Consider the following 21,729-nt stretch of genomic DNA (forward strand, 5'->3'; position numbering starts at 1 on the left):
TGGGGTGTGTTTTCCTGCTTTTGAAGGCTGCTGTTGCCAGGGAAGGTGCTTGGTCAGCAAAATTTAAATGGGTTAAAGTGAAGGTCAGGACCTGAGTTTTCTCAGCAGACTATTACTTTGTGACAGGAAAATTTATTTTATTCAGTCACCTGTCCACTAGTTTTAATGTTACCACTGATTGGTGTATCATCCATGAATCTGCATTTGTACACTTTACATTATCAGTGAGAGGTACTGTATCTGATATGAATTTACTCAAAGCAATTACATGATTAAAAAGAAATGTAGGGAGATTTTAAATGGAAGGTGATGAACTTTAGAAAATGTAAAGTCTTGATTTTCATTTTGTATGAACAACAGTGGAAACCAAGGGATGCCAGTAAAGGTAGAAAAATACACTGAAATTTCTTTTTAAAAAAATAGCAGCATTGTGAACATATTGTTATAGTTACTACATCTGTTATTAATATAACTGCAATATAATAAAATAGCACAATAAAAAATGTACTGGTAAGGTGCTTTAAAGCCCTTGAGTCTTTAATTTGCAAGATTTGTGTGTTTTTAGAGCGTAAAATGTTGCACAGTTTCTGACATGTATTTTTATATACAGAAGCATGAATATTCCTGAATATTCCCGAGGTTTAATGCCACTACAAAATGCCTTTGTTGAGTACCTTGGCAAAGCTTTGAAGCAATAATCTCTAATGTAGATCAGAAGCTTCCTTGTTTTATGGCACTTATCCAGGTTGTTTTTTCCTGACTTGGTTGTGTTGTATCTACTCTCAGATGTACGTCGCTTTGGATGAAAGCGTCTGCTAAATGAAATTGTAGAACTGTAGAGTTGCAGAATGATCTTCAGTGACTCACATCGATGACTTAGACTCACATCTACTTGTATTAAGTCACAGATGTATTTTAAGAAACCCAGGTTTGATTGGAGATCACCTGCTCCCCTCGATCTGACTCAACCTGCTCAACATCACATTTCTCTCCTTGGAATCGAAACACTCTATTGAACAGACAGTAATGCTGACAGCTGTTAAGACTGGCTGCAAGGGCAAGACAGGATTCATGGGTGAACTTTACAGAAACAGTCTCCCAGTGTCTCCTCGCTGCTTTATGTTTCAGGAATAAAGATGTGCATCATCTTATGTAACTCGTGGAAACCTGTAACAAAATCCAGATCCATTCAATGCCATTATGTCATTTGATAGGGATGTTTCTGTATTTTCCAGGGAGCAGGACCCCACATGGAAATTTGCCACGTTAAGTCTGAGGATCTCCAGCCAAGAAGCTGAAGAGCGAAAGATGATGCAACCAAATGGATCAATACAGGGTTCGTAGCAATGGCTGGGAAAGCTATCTCAATCTTGACTTTGAGTTGCAGCGTTTATTTGGTAAGTGCATCTATAAAGTTTTTATCATAAGCAGTAGCTCAGAGAAGTTTAGGCTTGCAATATCATGAGCTTTGATGTCCCCGCTGCCTTCTGTTTAAATAGCACTGCATCCTGCTGGATGGGGATTTTCATACTTCTTCCAACTTTCTGTCACAATCATGAACCGCTGCCTCCAGAGGCTGATAAAAGATGTACTCTTGGAGCTCCTCCTCACTCTACAAGCCAGTCTGGATTACATTTAAATCTTTGAAGTAGATTTTGCTAGCATGATTATGACAGTGTGTTCTGTGCTCCTTCAAATTACGAAACCTTTTTCTGGCAGTATACAGACATGCATCTCTCCCGGGAGCAGATATAAGCTACAGAATGACTTCTATCAAAGCTTGGTGCTGAAAGTTTAACCCGAAAAGCTAAATAGTGAATCATCTATGAAGAAATGTACTCAACAAACATGCAGCATTAGGCACGTCTCCATTTAAGATTGGTACTAAACATGAAATGGGATGGAATACAGCTTCAGGACATGGAAAGAGATAACACAAAATGGTGAAGAACAGATTGGGGAATGTTCAGGCAGAGAAATTACATATGAGGCAGACAGGAAAGTAGGGAGAAGAATGGGGGAAGACCTGCAGCAGAGGGCCGTGAGCTAGAATCAAACCCAGGGCGCTGCATCTGGGACTATAGCCCGCTGAACCTGTTGTCTCGGCCCCACAAACGTAATTTTGATGAGCTGAACTGACAACATAATGTTTGTACCTGCATCAACTGAATATTATCTATAACAGAAACACATGAAAAACTAAATCAAGTTGAGATAACTTTGTTAAATGGTTTGATACCTTAATTTTTATTCACCTTGAGTTCAGGATTTAACATGCCTGGACAATTTCAGACGGTTAACACCGTTGATTAAAGTATCTTTAATTATAGAGGAAAAGCTCATTCTTGTAACTCATTGTATTTTATCACTTGAGCATAATTTCATTTAGAACTCAAAAAGACTGATGCAAACTGTTGGATGGAGCCAAAATATTAGTTGTTAGGATGTAGAATGGGCTCATGCATTATATGAGGAACAAAGCAAGGTGAAAATTGCTCCAAAAGCTCCGTATATAAGCTGTGTTTTACGCCGCAAACAGAGCATGCAGTTAAAAATCCTGCAGCTGTAAAAAGACAGTATAGCTCTGCTGCGTGGCCTATTAGTCTCTGGGGCATCTTACATCTTAACAAGGTCTAACCCGAGTGAATGACAAAAGTTTACACACCTGGTGGCAATTATACTCATGCAAAGAGGCCGTTATAGAAGGCTGAGTGTGTGAGTTACCCGTTGAGACCCCTGGTTGTGGATTTTGGGGGCAGAGCTAAATTCAAATCCGCTCTGCTTTAACACACGCCTCATTTCAGCTGCGCCAGTCTGCTCCAGGTTCCTGCGCAGAGCAGGAACACACACAGGATGCTGCAGGAGGAAATAAAGTAGCTTTTGTTCTGATTTTTTTTTCTTGGAAATATGATGTTTCCCTGCAGAAATGATGGATGCAATAGACTCCATTGATCCATACAGCCGACCAGCGCGCAGGACGCAATGGATAGTCAGCACTCTGGCGTACCACTACGGACTGGACCGGGGAGTGGAGAACGAAATTATAGTCCTGGCCACCGGCTTGGATCAGTATTTACAGGAGATTTTCCACCACATGGACTACCAAGGTGGAGGCAAAATCCCCGTGGAGGACTTTAACATCTTGTGCGAAGTTCTGGGACTGAACAAAGACTCGGAGGACACAGAATGCGCCGGAGTTTTGGATAACCTACCCAGCGAGCTCACCTTCAGGCACTTCCACGCAAAACTGTGCGGATACTTCAGCACCAAGGCCGGGTGTCAGTATGAGAACGGTCGGCTGCTGGTCGGGATGGACAGCGAGCACATAGAGACTCAGATCCGCCTCAGGAGCCCTCTGAAGCGGCGAGAGAAGCTGCTGTCGGTGGGAGCCGGCGGCCGGTCCTCCCCTTCCCCGGAGGGACGGCACGCCTCCGGCTGCAGGCTCGGCTCCTGCACCCGGGAGTGCTACGAGGAGATCGTGGCCCTGGAGGAGGCGGAGGACCGGATCACCAAGCTGGAAGATGAGAACGCAAGTTTGAGGGAGCTGATTGAGGACATGAGAGCTGCGCTTCAGAGCAGTGATGCCCGATGTTTGGCTCTGCAGGTGAGAGAGCTGGAGCTTCGGTTCTGTGCGTAAAACTTCAGGCCTTAACAGGGGAAATCACCAAACTTTAATAGAGGTTGCCTCCAATCAACTACCGCCACCAACACCCAATGCTGTTATTAATGTCTTATGCATGAGCTATAAAGCATTAATTAATGGTTTATAACTGCTAATAAAGTTTTTAAAAATGCTGCTTCATTAGAAATAGTTAGGATTACTAACAGGTAGCATGTGGCCCCAAACCCAGAGGGACCCCAAGGGCCACAGATTTATCTCTGTCCGCTGGATGTGGCCATTTTTATTAGTTACAAACAGATTAGATTAGATTAGATTAGATTAGATTAGATTAGATTAGATTAGAGTAGATTCAACTTCATTGTCATTGTACAGAGTACTAGTATAGAATAGTAATAGAATAGAAAAGAAATACTTTATTGATCCGCAAGTGGATATTCTGTTGTTACACTAGCAGAAAGAGTAAAGAGACCTCCACCACAATAGAAAAGATATAAAATGTAATATATGTATGAGAGAAAATATGCCAAGATACAAATGCACAATAATGAGTAAAATACGCTATGAATAGAAATGTGCTGAATTGAAAAGTGCACCATAAAGTACTCGAAAATGCAGTTTAGCTTCTAACCGGAAGAGCAAAGCAGCAGTAAAGAGCATTATTTACAGTTTGGTATATACAATATGTTACAGTATAAACAGAATGAGCAGCATGGACAGAGCACGATGAACACACTAATATATAAATATATTCATACAATATAAAATAGATCTTTGAAATCTGCAGGTAGAGATAAATAGTGGTATGAGCAGAATAAACTGCATAAATTGCATGAATAGTATAAACTGTACAAACAGTAAAAACAGGATTAATGCTGTGAGATATATCCAGTATATATACAGGAATAGTATAAACACTATAAACAGGTCAGGTATTAAGGCATTTACACCACTAAATATCATCTAAGATGATTCATGGATTAGTACACCTTATGAGACTTTATTTTGAATACAAAAGCACAAGTTAAAACATCTTAAGTATTGGGCTGGTACTGGTTGTACAGGACATAATGGGAACTTTGCAAGGTTTGTATTCAGACAACAGTACAGTCGTGGGTCAGTGTTTCAGCCCTAGTTTTCTGCAGTTATAAATGTTCGTAAGATATTAGGTTTTTAAGATGCTCCATCAGGTCTGTAGATTCAAGTATTACTAAGCTGTTGCACAGATTCCAGCCCACGCTCCCTGCAGCCCCTTTAAGACAGTAAGTGGTCTTTGTGGGGGTGTTGAACTACAAGTGCATGCTGGAGGAAGGTAAATGCAGCTGCAGAGCATTTCACTATTCATAAGTGTTCACGGCAGTATTTATTCATGTTAAATTAAAGCATTACTTACAACTTATAACCCCTTTACAAGGACCGAGAAACCCCATTACCTGTTGCTTATAAATCACTGCCATTCCCAGATGCAGACATGATATCATACCCTTTAATAACACTAATAATACTGACTAAAAATGACAAGCTAGTGTAACTGCTTCACACCTTTTAAATGAATGATTAACTGATTTAAGAAATCAATAATACAAGTATTAATCATAGGTGAAACATTCCTTGCTTAGTTAAATATTCTCAATTAGAAAATCCATGACCCTTTGTTGATAATTTTATTAACATTTACAACTGCAAAATTAATGTTTATTAGAAAGCAAAAAGTCCAATATCCTTCAATGATTACTTTTAACTGCTGATCACTGTTCAAAAGTTGCTCTTATTAGTGACTTACAAGTGATCTATAAATAAATCCCTTATTTTCGGATATTAAATCTTATTGATATCGTTCTTGCTCAGCCATATTTCTGTAATTTTAGGGATTATCTTGATCTAGTCACCTCTTGTTGTTCCCTTTTCTTCAGGTAGGACTGTGGAAAAGCCACTCCAAACATAAACCAGAAGACGGCTGCTTCCTTGCCCACCAGAAACAAGCTGCCCAGAAAAGTGTGGCCAGCAACAACCTGAAAAGCAGCACCTACACAGAGCTGAAGAGCTTGCAGAACATCATCCACGAGATCGAACTGCTTCGTAGCTCGAGAGACCTTCAGGTGGAGGAAGCCATGCTGTCTAATCAGAGACTGGAGCAGGAACTGTGGAGCTCTAAAGAGGCCGTGGCCGCTCTGGAGGACTGTAACCGGGCTCTGAAGAGGGAGCAGGTGGGCATGAGGAGGAAGGTGGAGGAGGCCAGGCAGGCGCTGGTCAGTGGACTGGGGAAAGTGAAGGAACTGGAAGCCAAGGCCAGTCATGTGCCAACACTGCAGAGGCACATCCTCCAGCTGGAGTCAGAGCTGCTCTTCTACAGGTAAAAACAATGGAAACTGACATCCACATGACAGATTCTGGCATGTACAAACACTGCTTTTTAGAATGCTTTGGCAGTAGTATAATAAGACACATTGCCACAGTTTAGGAATTTGCCAAGACTCCTCGGCACCCACTGCACCATCTTGACTGAGTTGCCATTTTATTCAGACATCGTGTTTAACCGGATTTTTGTTGGTTTGGAAAAGTTGGAGCAACAGATGCTTAAAGCAGTTTAAAGTGTGTGTATTTAACAAACATGTTGAAGGCATTTATACGGTGCTTGCAACATATTCAGTTTTGAAATCCTGCTTTCAAGTTGACAGTCCTTTTCATTGCTACATTTCTTGGTGTGTTACATCCACCAGTTGTCAGTCAGCAGAACAGCCTGAAACCTGTAGCAAGAATGTGTATCATTGCCAGCGTGTTTGTGCCCATCACAAACAAATGATAAGAAACTTGACATGGGAGTGAAAGGCGTACAGTCATTTGAATGAAAGCTGTGCACCTGACACATAAGCCAACAAAGTTTTCTGGCTTGTGGGTTTGCTTCTGCGCTGTGGCCTACTGCACGTTTGCAGGAAAGGAACAACCACAAAGAGACACAAAATACTACAAAGAGACACTAAAGTACCACAAAGAGACACAAAAGAACCACAAAGAGACATAAAACTACAACAAAGAGATGCAAAACAGCTACAATTACACAGAAAACCTACCACAAAGAGACATAATAACAACAGAGACACAAAACTACCAGAAAGAGACACAAAGCTACAATAAAGAGACACAAAACGACCACACAGAGACCCAAAACCACCCCAGAGAGACACAAAACTACCACAAAGAGTTGCAAAATAGCCACAAAGTGGCACAAAGCAGCCACAAAGAGGCACAAAACAACAACAAAAAGAGACAAAACCACAGTAGACACAAAACTACAACAGAAAGATGCAAAACTTCCCCAGAGAGATACAAAACAACCATAAAGAGACAAAAAGCCTATCTTGTTTGCAGCTGGTGTCATGTGTGATGTCATGTAGACATATTTTTTCTAATAGTTTCATATTGGAAGAATATTTTGGGGGATTTTTTTCATTGCAATACTGCCGGTTGCCACTGGGGAAGTATGCACCTGGGTTGAGTGCTATGTCCAGTATCGAAACATTTCTTTATAGCATTTCTAGTGACCACTGACACTTAATAGCTATAGTCTATAGCGATAAAGATACCAGACCTGTGTAAATTTCAGTGTGGAACCAGGCTAATTCTACATGGTCAAAGCCTAAATATACCTCAGTATGCTTCAGAAGGCTTGTTGCATCATCTCTCAACACCTAAAACCACCTTTTTAACAGCTGAACAGAAGTTGCATGGAAATATTGTTGTAACTTTCCAAGCCACCAATCCCACAATCAGATTTTTGCACCAATTGGTCTGGTGTTTGGAGACAAGTAGGCAAGATTTCCTCCATCTTCCAACTTCTTCCACCACCGTAGGTGTGTACAGCTAAGCACACAATGACAAGTTTTCTTTGAGAAGCATCCATCCAAAAGTCTGATCTGCTATTACCATTTGTGGAAGAACCAGAATTTTTGGAGAGAGATCGAATAGGCAGTTCGGCAGCAGGTGTAAAGGTTTTTGGCTTTGGACGTCACATTATTCAAACTAACTTGTATGAGACGAAGAAAGGGTCACTGAGGATAGTGAAGTCCTGACTTTTTTTTGTTGTCTGGAAACTTTTACGAAATACAATTTACAGACAGGAAACCAAATAAAGAGAGTAAATATGAACAAATAGCTAGAACAATAGCAAGATTTCCATCAAAACATAGTGCAGATTTAACAGAATTTTGAGAAAATACACAAAAACACCTGCTTTACTAAATGCTACATGATGCCAATTTCTGTCCAGTATCATTGGTTGCTTGAGCTGATTGGCCAAGATAGACAGCTGATGGAGTTAATTCTCAGCAACATGATGTGATTAAAAAAATGTTGTTTTTTTTTTGCTTTTACATTAGTGTTGGGTAGACGCTTGGAAAGAAATACCCCTCCAAATTTACAGACAGAGAACATAAATTACACATAAACCTCTATTAGGTTCAATCACTGGTCAAATCCTGAGCAAAACAAGTGTCAGGCTGTTCACCGTGTCATGTGAAACAAAGGTTTGGTTTGGCAGGTTATTGCATTTGGGGGGGCCTTTGTGGCTAGAATCAACCGTAATGAATTATAATTCCCTCTACAGTAGAATAAAATGACTCTGTTTACCTCTGGCTTCATGCCTGGAAAGCTCTGCCATGCTATTTGTGAAGGCTTGATGTGGTTTACTGTTCTAATTTTCAGACTAGTTGTGCTTTAGTTTATTGAACGGGCTTCATGTGTGGCAGGCTGGTCCTGCCTGAGTGCCGCTACTGTTGGGAACTATTCATTTTGGTGGAAGTAAGGGTGTAATTGGACTTCTAAAGTACAAAGCCCTTGGTTTAATGTTTATCTCTGTGTCTGTAGTCTCTGCGCCAACCATATAATCAGTGTCTGCAGGTCTGGCTTTCTTAGATAGCAGATGTCTCTAAATGCTTGTAACATCTACATAATGCTGCTATTATGGAGTCTAAGACAGAGTCATGGACAACTGGATCTGTAAAAGTAAAGTCCCTACCACTACCTGATTCTAAATAACACATTTAGCAACCACAATAACTTTGCTTTAACCCTAAATTCCACTAATCTATGCAGACTGCATTCCAAAGTCTTTTCACTGCCCTTCCATTGATGCCCTAATGGCAAATAATTCAACACCACAAAGGCAAGAGAAAGCGCCATTGAGTGAAACCTCAACAGACTGACTGTTCTCATCAGTCTCCGCTCACTTCTTTCTCTCTGCTCCCAGATGAACAATACCACATAGGCTCCCCCATCCTATGGATCTTAGCAACTGAGCCCCATGAATATTTCCCCAGAAAGCCTGAATGCTTGCTTAGTCACATTCTATCCAAGGACACTGTTAGAGAGGAAAGTTCCAGGTGAGGTGTTATTAATATTTGAGTAACATGTAGTGACTTTTTGGCCTCTTTTTTATATGTCTGAATCCAAAACTCTGCATTTAGTTTAATTACTCTTGCAACATGCTGTCTCAGTGTAAAATGTCACGGATCACATGGGTTTGGAGATTCAGTGGTATGTCAGTATGTTTTCGTGAAATAATCGACAGTGACTTTATTCCCATGACTTGTTTTAAAAATGCTGAACTGTAAAAGATCCAGAAGGCTCCTAGTTTAACTCCTAACCTGACATGATATCAACACGTTTTTGATTTTGAGGCATTTAAATGAGTTGTCTGACACTTAGAAAAAAACACACAAGTTGCTCCATATTGCACCAGGATTCTTGTTGAAGTGGTGGAAGATTCCAAACTTTGTGCTGCTTTTGGATGCTTTGATAGTAAAACAAAAACAATATGGAATAACATTCACAGTTGAGAATCTATCTTACAATATTTTACTGTTACAAGTGTACTGTATCTATGCTACTAGCTGACTATCAGACAAGCTAGGCTACCCACCAGGTAAAAAAAGCTTTACATTTTTGTTAATTATTTTATTTTATGTAGTGTGTCCTGGGTTAAACCGTATCTATACATTTCTCTAAGATTATGGCTAAAGTTGCATCATTCATCTTTCATTTTCTATACCCCACTTTATCCTCTGTAGAGTTGCGGGGACTTAAAATTTGAATATTAGCAAACTATTTGATTACAAATGTAATTAAAAACCAAACAATGAATCCTGGCAAAAATGTATGTGTACTTCAGTGTGTGTTGGAATTGTGGCTTTTTATTAAATTAAATTTCAAATCTCTGAACAAAATTCTGTAACAGAAGCCACCAAACAGTGCTTTTAGAATGCACACATAGAAATGAAATATGTAGACATGCTGTGTAATTAACCCTAGTCAGACATAATCTTGTATTCCAACAGCTGTGATGGAGCTCAGGACTCAATCTGAAGACAATCACTGTGTAAAAAATATTCAATTATGGATTATAACCTGTGACTTTATGTGTAACCTAGTCTGACACAGTTGGATTGTTGTCAACTTTAACATTAAAGTTCAGCCATTTAGCTCACATGTTCAGATACCATTATCACGTATCTGGCATTTGTATACAGTGAAACAGCTGGAAAATCAGTGGAAAATTCTGCAAGGTCTGATCATTTTAACAGCACAGAGACGTCCTGTCCTGATAGACATTAACCAGACTCTTAACCAGAGTAGCGCAGATACCATGTTGATGCATGGCTGCAGAGAACACCAGCAGGCAATGAGAAGTCTATATCTATATAAAAAACAAAAAAATCCAGTAATGATAAAATGAAATGCAAATTTTAATTGGCAGCAAAGCCAACAAGCATTGTCTTCAGAAATATGGAGCTCTTCCTGTACTGATTGATTTTTCTGTTTTTTAGCATTTGGTAATGTTCAGTTTCTCATCTACAAAATCCCCTTTTAACTTTCCATCAACTTCCCAGCAGAGGTCTGTTTGGTATGAAACTTCATCGGTGTGTGGGTGTTGTTGCATAACATGTCTGTGATTGCTTTGGATTGAATGCGAGAAGCGAGCAGAGAGTCAGATGGGAGCCGCGCCTTCAATGGGACTTAATCAGCACAGGAAAGTCTTTGTGTAGCTGCGATCGTCTGAAAGTGTTACTCTCAATTCTGTATTTCTTTATAGCTCCAGAAGGTAAAAGGGAGCCTAAATCAGTCACTGCAGTCTATAGAGCTCAGTGGGCCAGAGGGATTAGACAATAGGAAGCACAGCGAGGGGAACAAAAAGAGATGAGGGGGAGGAAAGCCTACCATCTGGAGGAAGAAGCAAACACTCAACTGTTTGTTCATGAAATGATGGACATGTTTTGGAAAGCCTGCAGGAGAGGAATGGCTTCATTCATCTTTCCACCTTCTCTTTGTGCACCAAAGAAAAGACTTAGAGTGGGGAGTCAAAATCACCCATTTAAAGTGAACTTTGGTCATGTTTCATTCAGAGCTTCTTTAGTTTTATTATCCCCTTGATTCCTGGTGTCTCATTTTATGTAGTCCAGGAATTTCTAGACCGATACCCATGTGTCCTAAGTGTGCAAGTTTAAAACTCACTTTTCGTTTTAACAGCGTGCCTGCAGACTTCTTCTCTGTATGGCTCTAACCCCGGGCCCTCTGAAGGCAGGCCCCAGGGGAAGCATAATCTCCCGGCCTTTTCATGCTCCCTGCATGGTGCCTGGAGGCGGAGGGGAGAGGAGGGTCCTGCAGACCATTTATCTGCCTCGGCACAAGAGCTGCAGCATTGTGCGGAGCAGGTGCTGTCACGGCACTCCTACCCTTTAAATAACGTGGAAAGGACACACTCGAGGGATGTCTGTGGCATTCTGCTGCTGCCGTCTTACTGTTGTTCTTGAACAGCCTTCAAAAACCCCCACGCTGCCAAGTGGTCTCATTTTCACACTGAACTGCTGCCCCGCTCTGCCTCTCTCTGGTTTGAAGGTATGCTGACATCAGCAGAAATACATCACACACAAAATATCTTATAAACTCATGCCACCCACCCTCACTGGACTTTTCTCCCACTGCTTTTAATACCCTCGTTTGTTTGACTTCGGGTCTTTCTTTGCACTTTGCTTGCTAAGGAAAGCTTAACCACCCTCTGTAAATGTTACTCGCATTGGTTTTTGGATTAAGTTCTCAACTGGTGCTAAACAATAATCACATCCCTGAAGCTGCTTTATTTGCTCCTCAGAGACCGACTCATTGTGCGACCCAAGAGGACTTGATTAATAACTGTCAGCTATGTAAACAAGACCCCTCACCCGTCTCCGTCATGCTGCAGGGCAACCAACAAGCACAGAGCTTCAAGTTCAAGCTCAGGTTTACAGCGTGTCCTCATTTTTAACCTTTGCAGAGAAAAGAGACTGTCATTGACCGATGACACCTGAAAGAGGAAACTGCTCTAGCGGGAGCGGAGGAGGGTGAACATTGATGGGGGGATGTGTTTAATGGAAAGTTCACTTCGGTGTCACGCTGTGATAAACACTGGGAGGATTCTGGGTGTTCCTTCTGCATCAACAAACAGCAAGACGACCCCCACACAGGTCTAAAGAACTGCTTCAAACTTCTGCTAATAAAATACAGGATATTATCAATTAGAAATACTCTGATTTGGCACAATAGAAAACTTAAGATAGAAGTGATATTATACAAAATGCTATATCTACATCCACATTTAACCCCATTAAACAATATTGTGTAAGCACTTTACACTACCAGTAGCTTAAATCACACCAATAGTATACTAATGTAGGCATTCTAAAGTGGCACAGGATAGTATTTTTCTTTATTCCTTTATTTTACTTGAGCTTATTCAAAGTATCAGTCTAATTTTGTCTGCCAAAAGTTGCCTTTGATACAAGAATGTGATAAAAGATTAAAAAGAAATGCGAAACTGTTCTGCCTGTTCCACTTGTACTATACCTCCTCAAATACGATGAGTTTCTGGCAGCTACGTACGACTAAATGTGCCCTGATTCTCCGTCTGATTTATATCATATTCATTCAATTCTGTGTCCTTTTTTTTTTTTTTATGAAAGAGACAAAATGCGAATAGTTTTTAATTTTGTAGACTTTAACGCTGCATTAATGAAGTTTTTCTGGCACTTGAGCACAAATGACAATAACCAACACATTCTATTTACTTAGTAAATAGTTGCTTTTTGCACATCTAGCAGACGGAGAGCAAGATTTGCATTTAATCTGTCGAGTTTCATCTTTAGGCTCTGTTTTGGCCTTTGATTTCAGGTAAATACACAGCTTTTTAGGTGCTAAATGCTGTCACTAACAAAGCTGCCAAACCAAAGCAAAGTGCTGAGAGATGCTTAAATACTAAAGCTGAGGCAAACTACAAAATAATGCAATATTTCTCTTCAACTTAATCACTGTGAATGGCTCCTTTCACATTACATCCAACCATTTGACTTACTATTAATATAAAAATATTGATTAGTGCAGCTTTAACTTGTTTTTTGCACACATAAACACAACATATAGGTAATGAGTTCAGTTTGAAGTTTGACGACACTCATACTATGAGTCTGCAGTTCATTTTACCTTCCCTCTTTCTCAGGAAAAATGAGTAAATAAATAGATTTTTATTTTGGCAGGTCAAGCATATCCACGCTGGCATACTTGCAAGAGCTCTGTCTGCTGAAACGCTGATCAAATTTTGTCTGTGTCTGCTGCATCCCACAGTCTAACCGCTATCCAAGATGTCTGCCTGGACTACGTTCAGGTGTCAATGCTCATCCAGCAGGAATTCCCACAGTCAGCAGCACCACCAAAGTCCTTCATGGTGCCCCCCTGCTGTGGTAGTGTGTGATGAAGAACCTTTAAATATCATTTCTAGCGGCAAAAAAAAAAAAAAAATGGTTTTCATGTGACAGTTCAGAGGTGCCAGTGAAAGTCATTTTTACCCTCTGTGCATGACAAAGGCCTGATCCAGGAGCTGTGGTCTTGCTGTTGCGTTTTTGCACCGTTTATTGGACACAGGCTGCAGTCGTCCTCCAACCACTGTCAATTAAAGTGCAATTAGTCACACCGAAGCCTGCATTTGAAACAGCCTCATTCCAGAGTCCGAGCGTCTCCACGGCAACCAGCAGAGTTTTGTGTGTGTCCACGTCCGTCCGACTGCTGGCCGTCATGAACTAACTCCGTCCCTTCACGGCGGCCCCCACTGTAACCTAAACACAACTCGCTGATTGATTGTTTGAAATCATGCTGCAATTATTGAGCTGCAGCTGCAGAAGGAGAGCTGCAGCAGAATGCAGAGTATAATGTTGTCTTACGGCACAGTCTGCCTCGTGCCAATAGGATATAAGCTTGAGTGCTCTGTGACTTTTTTCCTTTTTTTTCAGGCTGCTGAAAATCTTTTCGAGATTTTCTCTCTTCTCTTTTTTTTCCCTCGGCAAGACATCATCATCTGGAAACACTTATTCTGTGATTTATGAAGGCCCCCTATTGGATTTCTTCCCAACACAAAGGAGCAGACAGCAGAAGAAACCTAGAGAACTCAAACCATTACACAACAATTGATCTGCCCAAACTGCAGCCTCAGGTTTTTTATCGGGAGCGAATGTTTGAATGTGAACCGTAACATAAGGAAATACATGAAATATAAACTAAAAGGAATACAGATTTTTTTTCATCGGCAGATAAAAACACATGTAACTGAGGTTAGAAAACTGTGTTGCACTTAATAACTTAGTTCCATTCAGTGTGCTTTTACCTCACGTCTTCCAAGCCAACTCCTGCACACTAATACTGCATTCTACCACTGACCCACTTTACTGTAAAAATGCCTTAAAGATACAATGTCTGGCTTCAATTACCCCACCCAGATTTGGCATACAACATCACAGGCCTCTATAAAATTATCATGGCGGTTGTAGATGTGGCATAATACACACTCCCTTGCGTTACATGATATGTTCTCTTTGATGTTGGAAATTGGATTTGACTCAACTTTTCTCATCTGTGCAAATTTGAAGGGTACTTTTAGCCCTTTAGGTCACTGTCATTCACTGTCACAGCAGCACAGAGGGGGGATCTGCAGAGAACGCTGAACTTACTGTTGCTCTTTTTTTTAGGTCGGAAGTGTCAAAGCTACAACTTCCAAGCAGCACCAGGGCTGAGCAGCAGCTGAGTGTTAGCGGCCGGCTGAACCAGAGATGCTGCCTGGACGCCCAACATGACCGCTGTTCCCCGACAGGGCGTGCCGTTACGACTCCGGACAAGAGTAAGACCTTTTTTAAATGCAGAATGTAGTGCTAATGTTAGCCACTCTATATGCTTTTCAGGTATTACCTTAAATGCAAGTCCCGGAGGCAATTTTTAAAAAAGTAAATACCAGGTGGCCACTCAAAAGGGCATGTACCCTGATTTTAAAGGTATTTCCACAGTAACCAAAGACTCTTCTAACCATATGGACCACAAACAGGTGTTGGAATAGACTGATCATCAGCCTGACTGATTTTTGGGGCCGATATTTGGCATTTTCCCAATTATCTGTATTGTTATTCTCATTTGATCTTGATTATCCATAAATTGGATGGACTATGTTGGGTCTGAGGTGGCTGTCTCTCTATGTCTGCAGTCATTCTGTGGTCTCAGAAATGCCTCTCTAGCAGAAGCTGAAAAAACGTAAAAAGAAACGCAAGCCATCACCACAAACAAGAAATTTACTGCTTTCCCAGTGGCTAAGGCTACGCTACGGATAGCAGCTAAGTTAGAAACAAACATAGATTACTACTGAGTCTGGCTAATACAAATGATAAAGCAGAGAAAGATTTAAAAAAAAACAAACAAACAGAAGAACAACGGATGGAAATGCAGGAGACTAATTGTTCAATCTCAAATCGATCGATCGATTTGTAAACAGCAGAGAACACCTTATCATCCTGTGATATTCTGATATCATCACTCCTATTTCTAGGAATTTCCTTGAAAATGAAGATGCCTAGTTTTGAATAACAGATTCCTTGCTATCATTTTTAATGTACATCTGGTCAGAAATATCAGTTTTCAGTCTTTCCTGATGACCAGTAATCTGCGTCAATATCGGCCCTGAAAAACCCATATCAGTCGATTCCTAGTCTGGTGCATGAAAAGCAAAAAATCCTGTGTCTCAGATAAAATGTTTCTCACAATCAATTGAAGGCAGCACTGCTAGAGGCTGGCTATGAATTGCACAACATTCATCCCATTTGTTTTATTGTTTTTTAAAACTATATAGAAAATACATATTTACACTACCATTCAAAAGTTTGAGGTCACCCAGACAATTTCATGTTTTCTGTGAAAACTCACACTTTTATTCATGTGCTAACATAATTGCACAAGGGTTTTCTAATCATCAATGATCCTTTCAACACCATTAGCTAACACAATGTAGCATTAGAACACAGGAGTGATGGTTGCTGGAAATGTTCCTCTGTACCTCTATGGAGATATTCCATTAAAAATCAGCCGATTCCAGCTAGAATAGTCATTTATCACATTAAGAATCTCTAGACTGTATTTTTGATTCATGTAACATTATCTTCATGGAAAAAAATGCTTTTCTTTAAAAAATAAGGACATTTCTCTGAGTATTCAACTGGATAAACTGTTTATGCATCAAGCCTCAATTACTTTTTACATCTGGCAATATCTGTCACATCTGTGACACTATTAGAGTAATTATGATGATGGTGTGTGATGGTGTCTAGTGGAGGAGCAGCTGTTTCGGTCAGTGGAAGGTCAGGCAGCCTCGGATGAAGAGGAGGACAAGTGGACCAGTGATCAACAAAGACGAGTAGATGAGGTGAAGAGGATCCTGACCAGACTGTCCTGCTGTGGGGAAAGGTACAGAGCATCCATAGAGGGTTGTTCCATCTAAAATCATCAGGGTGTTCCAGCTTGACCATTTCTGATTTGTTTGAAGCTTTTTTTTTTAATCATTATGGATATTTACAGGGATATCTTGAAACTTAGACTGATATATCAAGGACTTTCTGAGATAATTTGAAAAAAAAAAGGCTTTCATCATCTTTTTCACACATTGAAATTTGATCCTGGACACTATCTCAGGAACTAATAAAGGTAAAGCAGAGAGGTGTTTATACAGAAATGAAAATACATTGCTACAAAACATTATTCAGCCATTAAACAATTTCCTATAACCACTTATTCTTTCAAGGTTCGTGAGGGTTCATGATCCATAAAAACTATCTAATGTCAAACACAGGGCTAAAACATATCTAAAATAAAGTATCAAATGTGTCTTTATGCAAAAGGCTCAGGGATTAAGAACAAAATCTAAGCAATGTTGTGAAGGCCTGATCCAAGACACACTTGGAAACATGTTCAACTAATTACTTTAGCACTAAACAGTAGATTTGCAGCTATAGTTGTTTCTACTAGTGTGTGAAATGTTGCCATGTCGCTACAGAATTTAAATAAGGACACCAAAAACTAATGCTTATTGTTGCTCAAAACCAACATGCCATGAAACACATCATTCCCCCAACATTCTTGACAGCTACTGTAGCTCCCAGCTTCATTAACTTCTAGTTTTCTGCTATGTGTTCCTAACCAGATGTGATGACAAGGCATTCAAGAAGCTGATGTCTAACTTCGGGAGCTCGAGAAGCGAAGAAAGCTGCAGTGCCGTGGTGGAGCTCTTGGAAAGGGTGACCAGGTTGCATAAGCAGCTGGAGCTGAAAGAAAGCCAGGCAGAGATAGACATGGACCAGGTACGAACCACCTCTGACCACCATCACACCAGAATGAACTCCTGCTGTGTCCTCGGACCCTGTTCTGTTGGATCCGTTTATATGAAAACGATCTCTCTGGCCAAAGTTCTGCCTTGCTCTCCATCTTAAGTCATTTTGTGGCTTTGTGCACAGTGTTAAACTAGATTAGAGAGGACTGGTTAAGGTTGTTATGAAAGTGGAGGGCTTCAAAGGCAGAAACCACAGCTAATGGTATGATCGTGCAGCTTCCACCTAACCGAACCACCAGCAGCGGCTACAGAGCCTCCCTGTGTGTGCATGCGTGGGTGTGTTTGCAGCTGTTTCTCACTGGAGCCGACCACAGAAACACTCCAACCCACTTGTCACCGCATGACACTCAGATGTATCATGAATTAAAGCTCTCTCGTTACACTCGAGTAGTATTTTCACAACACAGGAAGACGGGCAGGAGGGGAACCGTGACGTAGTGCGTTCCCAGAACATCTCAGCACTCAGAGAGGAAAAGTTAAAACTAAACAAAGTCCTGACTGTGAGGCTTTGTTTATGAGCAGGATGTGTGGGGTGAGACCTTTGTCCTTCAATGCGCTATGACGTAAAGGTGAGCTGCAGGGACTTTCAACATTTTGGAAGGAAAAACCACAAAATGTGGACTTAAACTCGATACAACCCATAACATATGACTCACATTTACACTAGGTATATTTATTTTGTGCTAAGATGTTTAGCAGGCCTACAGGGTGTCATTTTTACATCTGCAAAAGTGACATATCCCACTGCTCTTGGAATCCTGTCAAATTATGTACAGTCCAAGAACATATCTTGACAAGCTCTTTTGCGAACAAGTATAATGTGTATATCCAAAGTCATTAAGTGCCACTGAGCTCCAATGTTGTCCAAAAAAATCTCTTCTGTGAGTCTCACAGTTGTACTGGATAACATGTTCATTAACTGACCTCCATCTGCACCATCCTGTTGTTGGAAATACTAAAATGTGTATCAATCTGCAGCTAAAATTAGTCCCTTTTGATTGTGCCTTTTCCTCCTGTTTGGGCAACGTTTGAAGAAAACTGCAGTGCCAAAGTTTCTGTAAAACTAGTCCGAAACCTCCACTGGTTAATGCAAGTCCAACCCTTTCCAGTCACTCTGGTTATACATGTCTTCTAAAAATTTCCCCAAATTCATTACAAAATACTAGTATCCTTAATATATATATATATATATATATATATATATGGTGATGTTTTATTTATTTATTTATTTTGTCTGCATTTGTTCTCATTGTTTAACTCCACAAAAGAGGTGTCAACATTGTATGAGATTGATGCATATTTTAGTCTTGCAGCCAAATATTTTTTTTGTTTTGGTGATGTTTTAAACAACTGCATGTTCCTCTAAGACAGACCACATGCCATGAATCAGGACTGTATTTAGGACTGCTGTATCTTCCAGATGAAGGACTCCCTGATGCAGGAGCTGCAGCAGAAGGCTGAGGAGACGGAGCTGCTTCAGATGGAGCTGCAGATGCTGGAGACAGAGAGGGTTCGTCTGTCGCTGGTGGAGGAGAAGCTTGTGGACATCCTGCAGCTCCTCCAGCAGCTCAGAGACCTGGTCAGTCACAGTTTCAGGATATCTATGTTGACTTTACTTCTGGTAGATTCTGTGAACTGAAGCGCCTACAGGAGGATTCTGTAGATGTGCATTTTAAGGCTCCCACATACTGTTATGATTTGTGGCGTAGTGACAAATCTTGTCAACAGCAGTTGGTCCATCATGTGAACTAAAATTCAAGGTAATGACAGTCATTTGTAGGTGAGAGAAGTCCACCCATGCTTTCGAGGAATGATTTTTTGAGGGGGACATCAGACGGGAAAACTGAATTTTCTGTTTGGATTCTCAGTCAGTAAGATCACGGTCATCTTTAGGGCTTCAGTAAAAAGCTGCTGGACTTGGAACCTTTTTGGTCCTTAAAGACATTTCAATTCTGGAACTTAAGGAGCATCTGGGATAAGATAAGACAAGACAAGATAAAATAAGATAGAAATTGACTTGCTTTTTACTGCAACTCTTAGAATTAATTAGTGTTGTTCCAGGACGAACTTCCGTATAGACATTAACTTTGTGATGCTTTTAGATTAAAACTTAGTTTGACCTGTTGAATCCACAAATACGGCTTACCTGCCAAGTAAGACGTCACAAAGTTTCCCTTCTTTTGTGATCTAATCCAAACAATGTGACAACCAGCAAGTGAAAGGTTTTGAAGTCACAAGAGTCGTTTTTAAAAAAACTTTCTCTCTCGTTTCAGAACGTCTCTCGGAGGTCTCTCGGGAAAATCCTGCTCAGCACGTTGGAGTCTTGCAGCGACCCGCAACACGGTTAGTCGAGCTGGTGACGCCCAATAAAATCAATACAAGCCCTGTGAAATGCAACGATGAGAATTTACAGTTAGACGGGGCAGGGGCTTTGATGAAGTTCTCATCGGGTCATCGGGAAGTTGACTCCCACTGAGGCCACATCTGCTCTGTTTTTTACGCAGGCAAAGCTCACATCCTGGAGGTGCTCAACGCTCTCTACCATGAACTGGCTGCTTGTGAGATTCTGTCCACTGGGGGACCTTTGGAGAGGACACCAAGTCAGCAGTCTCTCAACGCCCTCATCATCTCCTGCTAGACAAGACTGCCTCCTGGTGGGCGCAGAACATCTTCCTCAAGGACACTGAAAACAGAACAGTGGTCAAAAAACAAGCTCATTGATGTGTATATTGTATTATACTGTAGCTTATATACTCCTTATATCTCATATAAAGGGATGGTAGAATAGAATTATTGTAGCAAAGAGCTTCATTAGATATAAATGAAATTCTTGTTTATACATGTTTTTTTCCCCCCGAGAGCTTTTATTGCACATACCTTTTTCATGATCCAGTGGGGAATGTTTTTATTATTAATTGTTCTACAGCAGACTTATTAATGTGAAAATGTTGAAATAAGCTCAGATTTAAAGGCATGCAAAATGCTCTGGCAACAATATGGATTTAAAGGAAGCCACATATTAGTTCACAAGCCTCAAAATCAAATGAGTTGAATGGGAAATGTTTTTAAAAATGCAGACTACACGGCAACCCTGTGGCCAGTGTTTTAATTAAGGGGCTTTTATTTACATGTAATGTTGGGACCATGCATGGGACCATCACCCACCTTGTTTGTGTTTGACTTGAGGTGTCTCTGACAAATGCGTAACATGAACTGGACCAATAAAACATCATTGCAATTTTGTAAATACTGAATGTGAATTTCTTTTTGCTAACTATCTTAAGGGCATTCTACTTTTTTATCAAGATGATACACATCCCATAATCAATTAATGCTAAGCCAGTAAAGCTTTGATAGGCAGTATTTTTTGACATCAAAATTCCCACGCTAACATTTCATTCTATTGTAATTCAAGTGGTGGAAATCCTTTGTCACATCTGGTGACTTTTACATTGACTCTCTGAAGCACATGCTCGAGGGTCGTATTTACACATTCTTACATTTGTTGGCTTTTTTAGATTTCTTTGATGGCTTTAATGGTGCATTGTTTTAACTCAGATCGGGCCTTGTTATAAATCACAGCACAGAATCTGTAGCAATCATTTTCTCACTGCCTCAGACAGTGGACTTATCTCTATACTAGACCTGCCAGATCTCAGTGCTGCATCTGACTATTATAATTCCTTTTAATCAGGATATCCCAATAAATCTGCTAAAGTTCTGATAGGAACCAGCAAGAGGGATCTTTTTCCTTCCGTATTGTATTAGCTTCTCTTCACTGGCTTACTGTAAATTACAGAACAGAATCCTCCTCACAAGCTCCCTTGTATTTTAAAGACCTCATTGTGTCATACTATTCCAATAGAGCCCCTCACTTAAAACATTACTACAAGAAATACAAATAAAATTTAGCAATGTACGGAAATACAAAAATTCTGGCGAGAAGTGAAACAATTTATTCAAAATATTTTACAGATTCAAGTACCCACAGCTACTTCTATAGGTTTATATCCAGATAATTTAAAGATTAAAAAGAATCAACGAATATTTGTAGATTTAAGTATATTAATGGCAAAGAGAGTAATAGCCCTCACATGGAAAAACATCAGAAGACCAAGCGTGACCAAGTGGTTGTCTGAGCTATCTTCAACGCTCCCTTTAGAGAAAATTACCTATACAATAAAACACCAACAGCATCATTTTCAGCAGATATGGGATCCCTTCATTCACTATGTTTCAAGAACAGATCTGTCATGTGCGATGGAAGAACCCGGGGACATGTAAACAGTGGCCCTCTGCAGTAACCAATAATAATAACTCACTAACTTGATCCCCAACCAAGAATCGGAGTAATTTGGAGAGTGGGGGGGTGCAGGGATGACATGTTAGTTTA

General features: G+C 40.4%; 1 protein-coding gene across 1 annotated transcript; it reads left to right on the plus strand.

Moving 5' to 3' along the window:
• Positions 1-2,799: 2,799 nt before the first annotated feature.
• Positions 2,800-20,583, plus strand: efcc1 (EF-hand and coiled-coil domain containing 1). Its single transcript, XM_023278177.3, has 8 exons — positions 2,800-3,604; positions 5,533-5,972; positions 14,662-14,810; positions 16,282-16,417; positions 17,151-17,307; positions 18,757-18,915; positions 19,610-19,679; positions 19,841-20,583. Exons 1-8 carry the CDS (start codon positions 2,927-2,929, stop codon positions 19,972-19,974), a joined length of 1,923 nt encoding a protein of 640 aa, XP_023133945.2. The 5' UTR covers positions 2,800-2,926; the 3' UTR covers positions 19,975-20,583.
• Positions 20,584-21,729: the final 1,146 nt, after the last annotated feature.

This window comes from Amphiprion ocellaris, chromosome 5 (genome assembly GCF_022539595.1).
Source record: "Amphiprion ocellaris isolate individual 3 ecotype Okinawa chromosome 5, ASM2253959v1, whole genome shotgun sequence".
Classification (NCBI taxonomy): Eukaryota; Metazoa; Chordata; class Actinopteri; family Pomacentridae; genus Amphiprion; species Amphiprion ocellaris.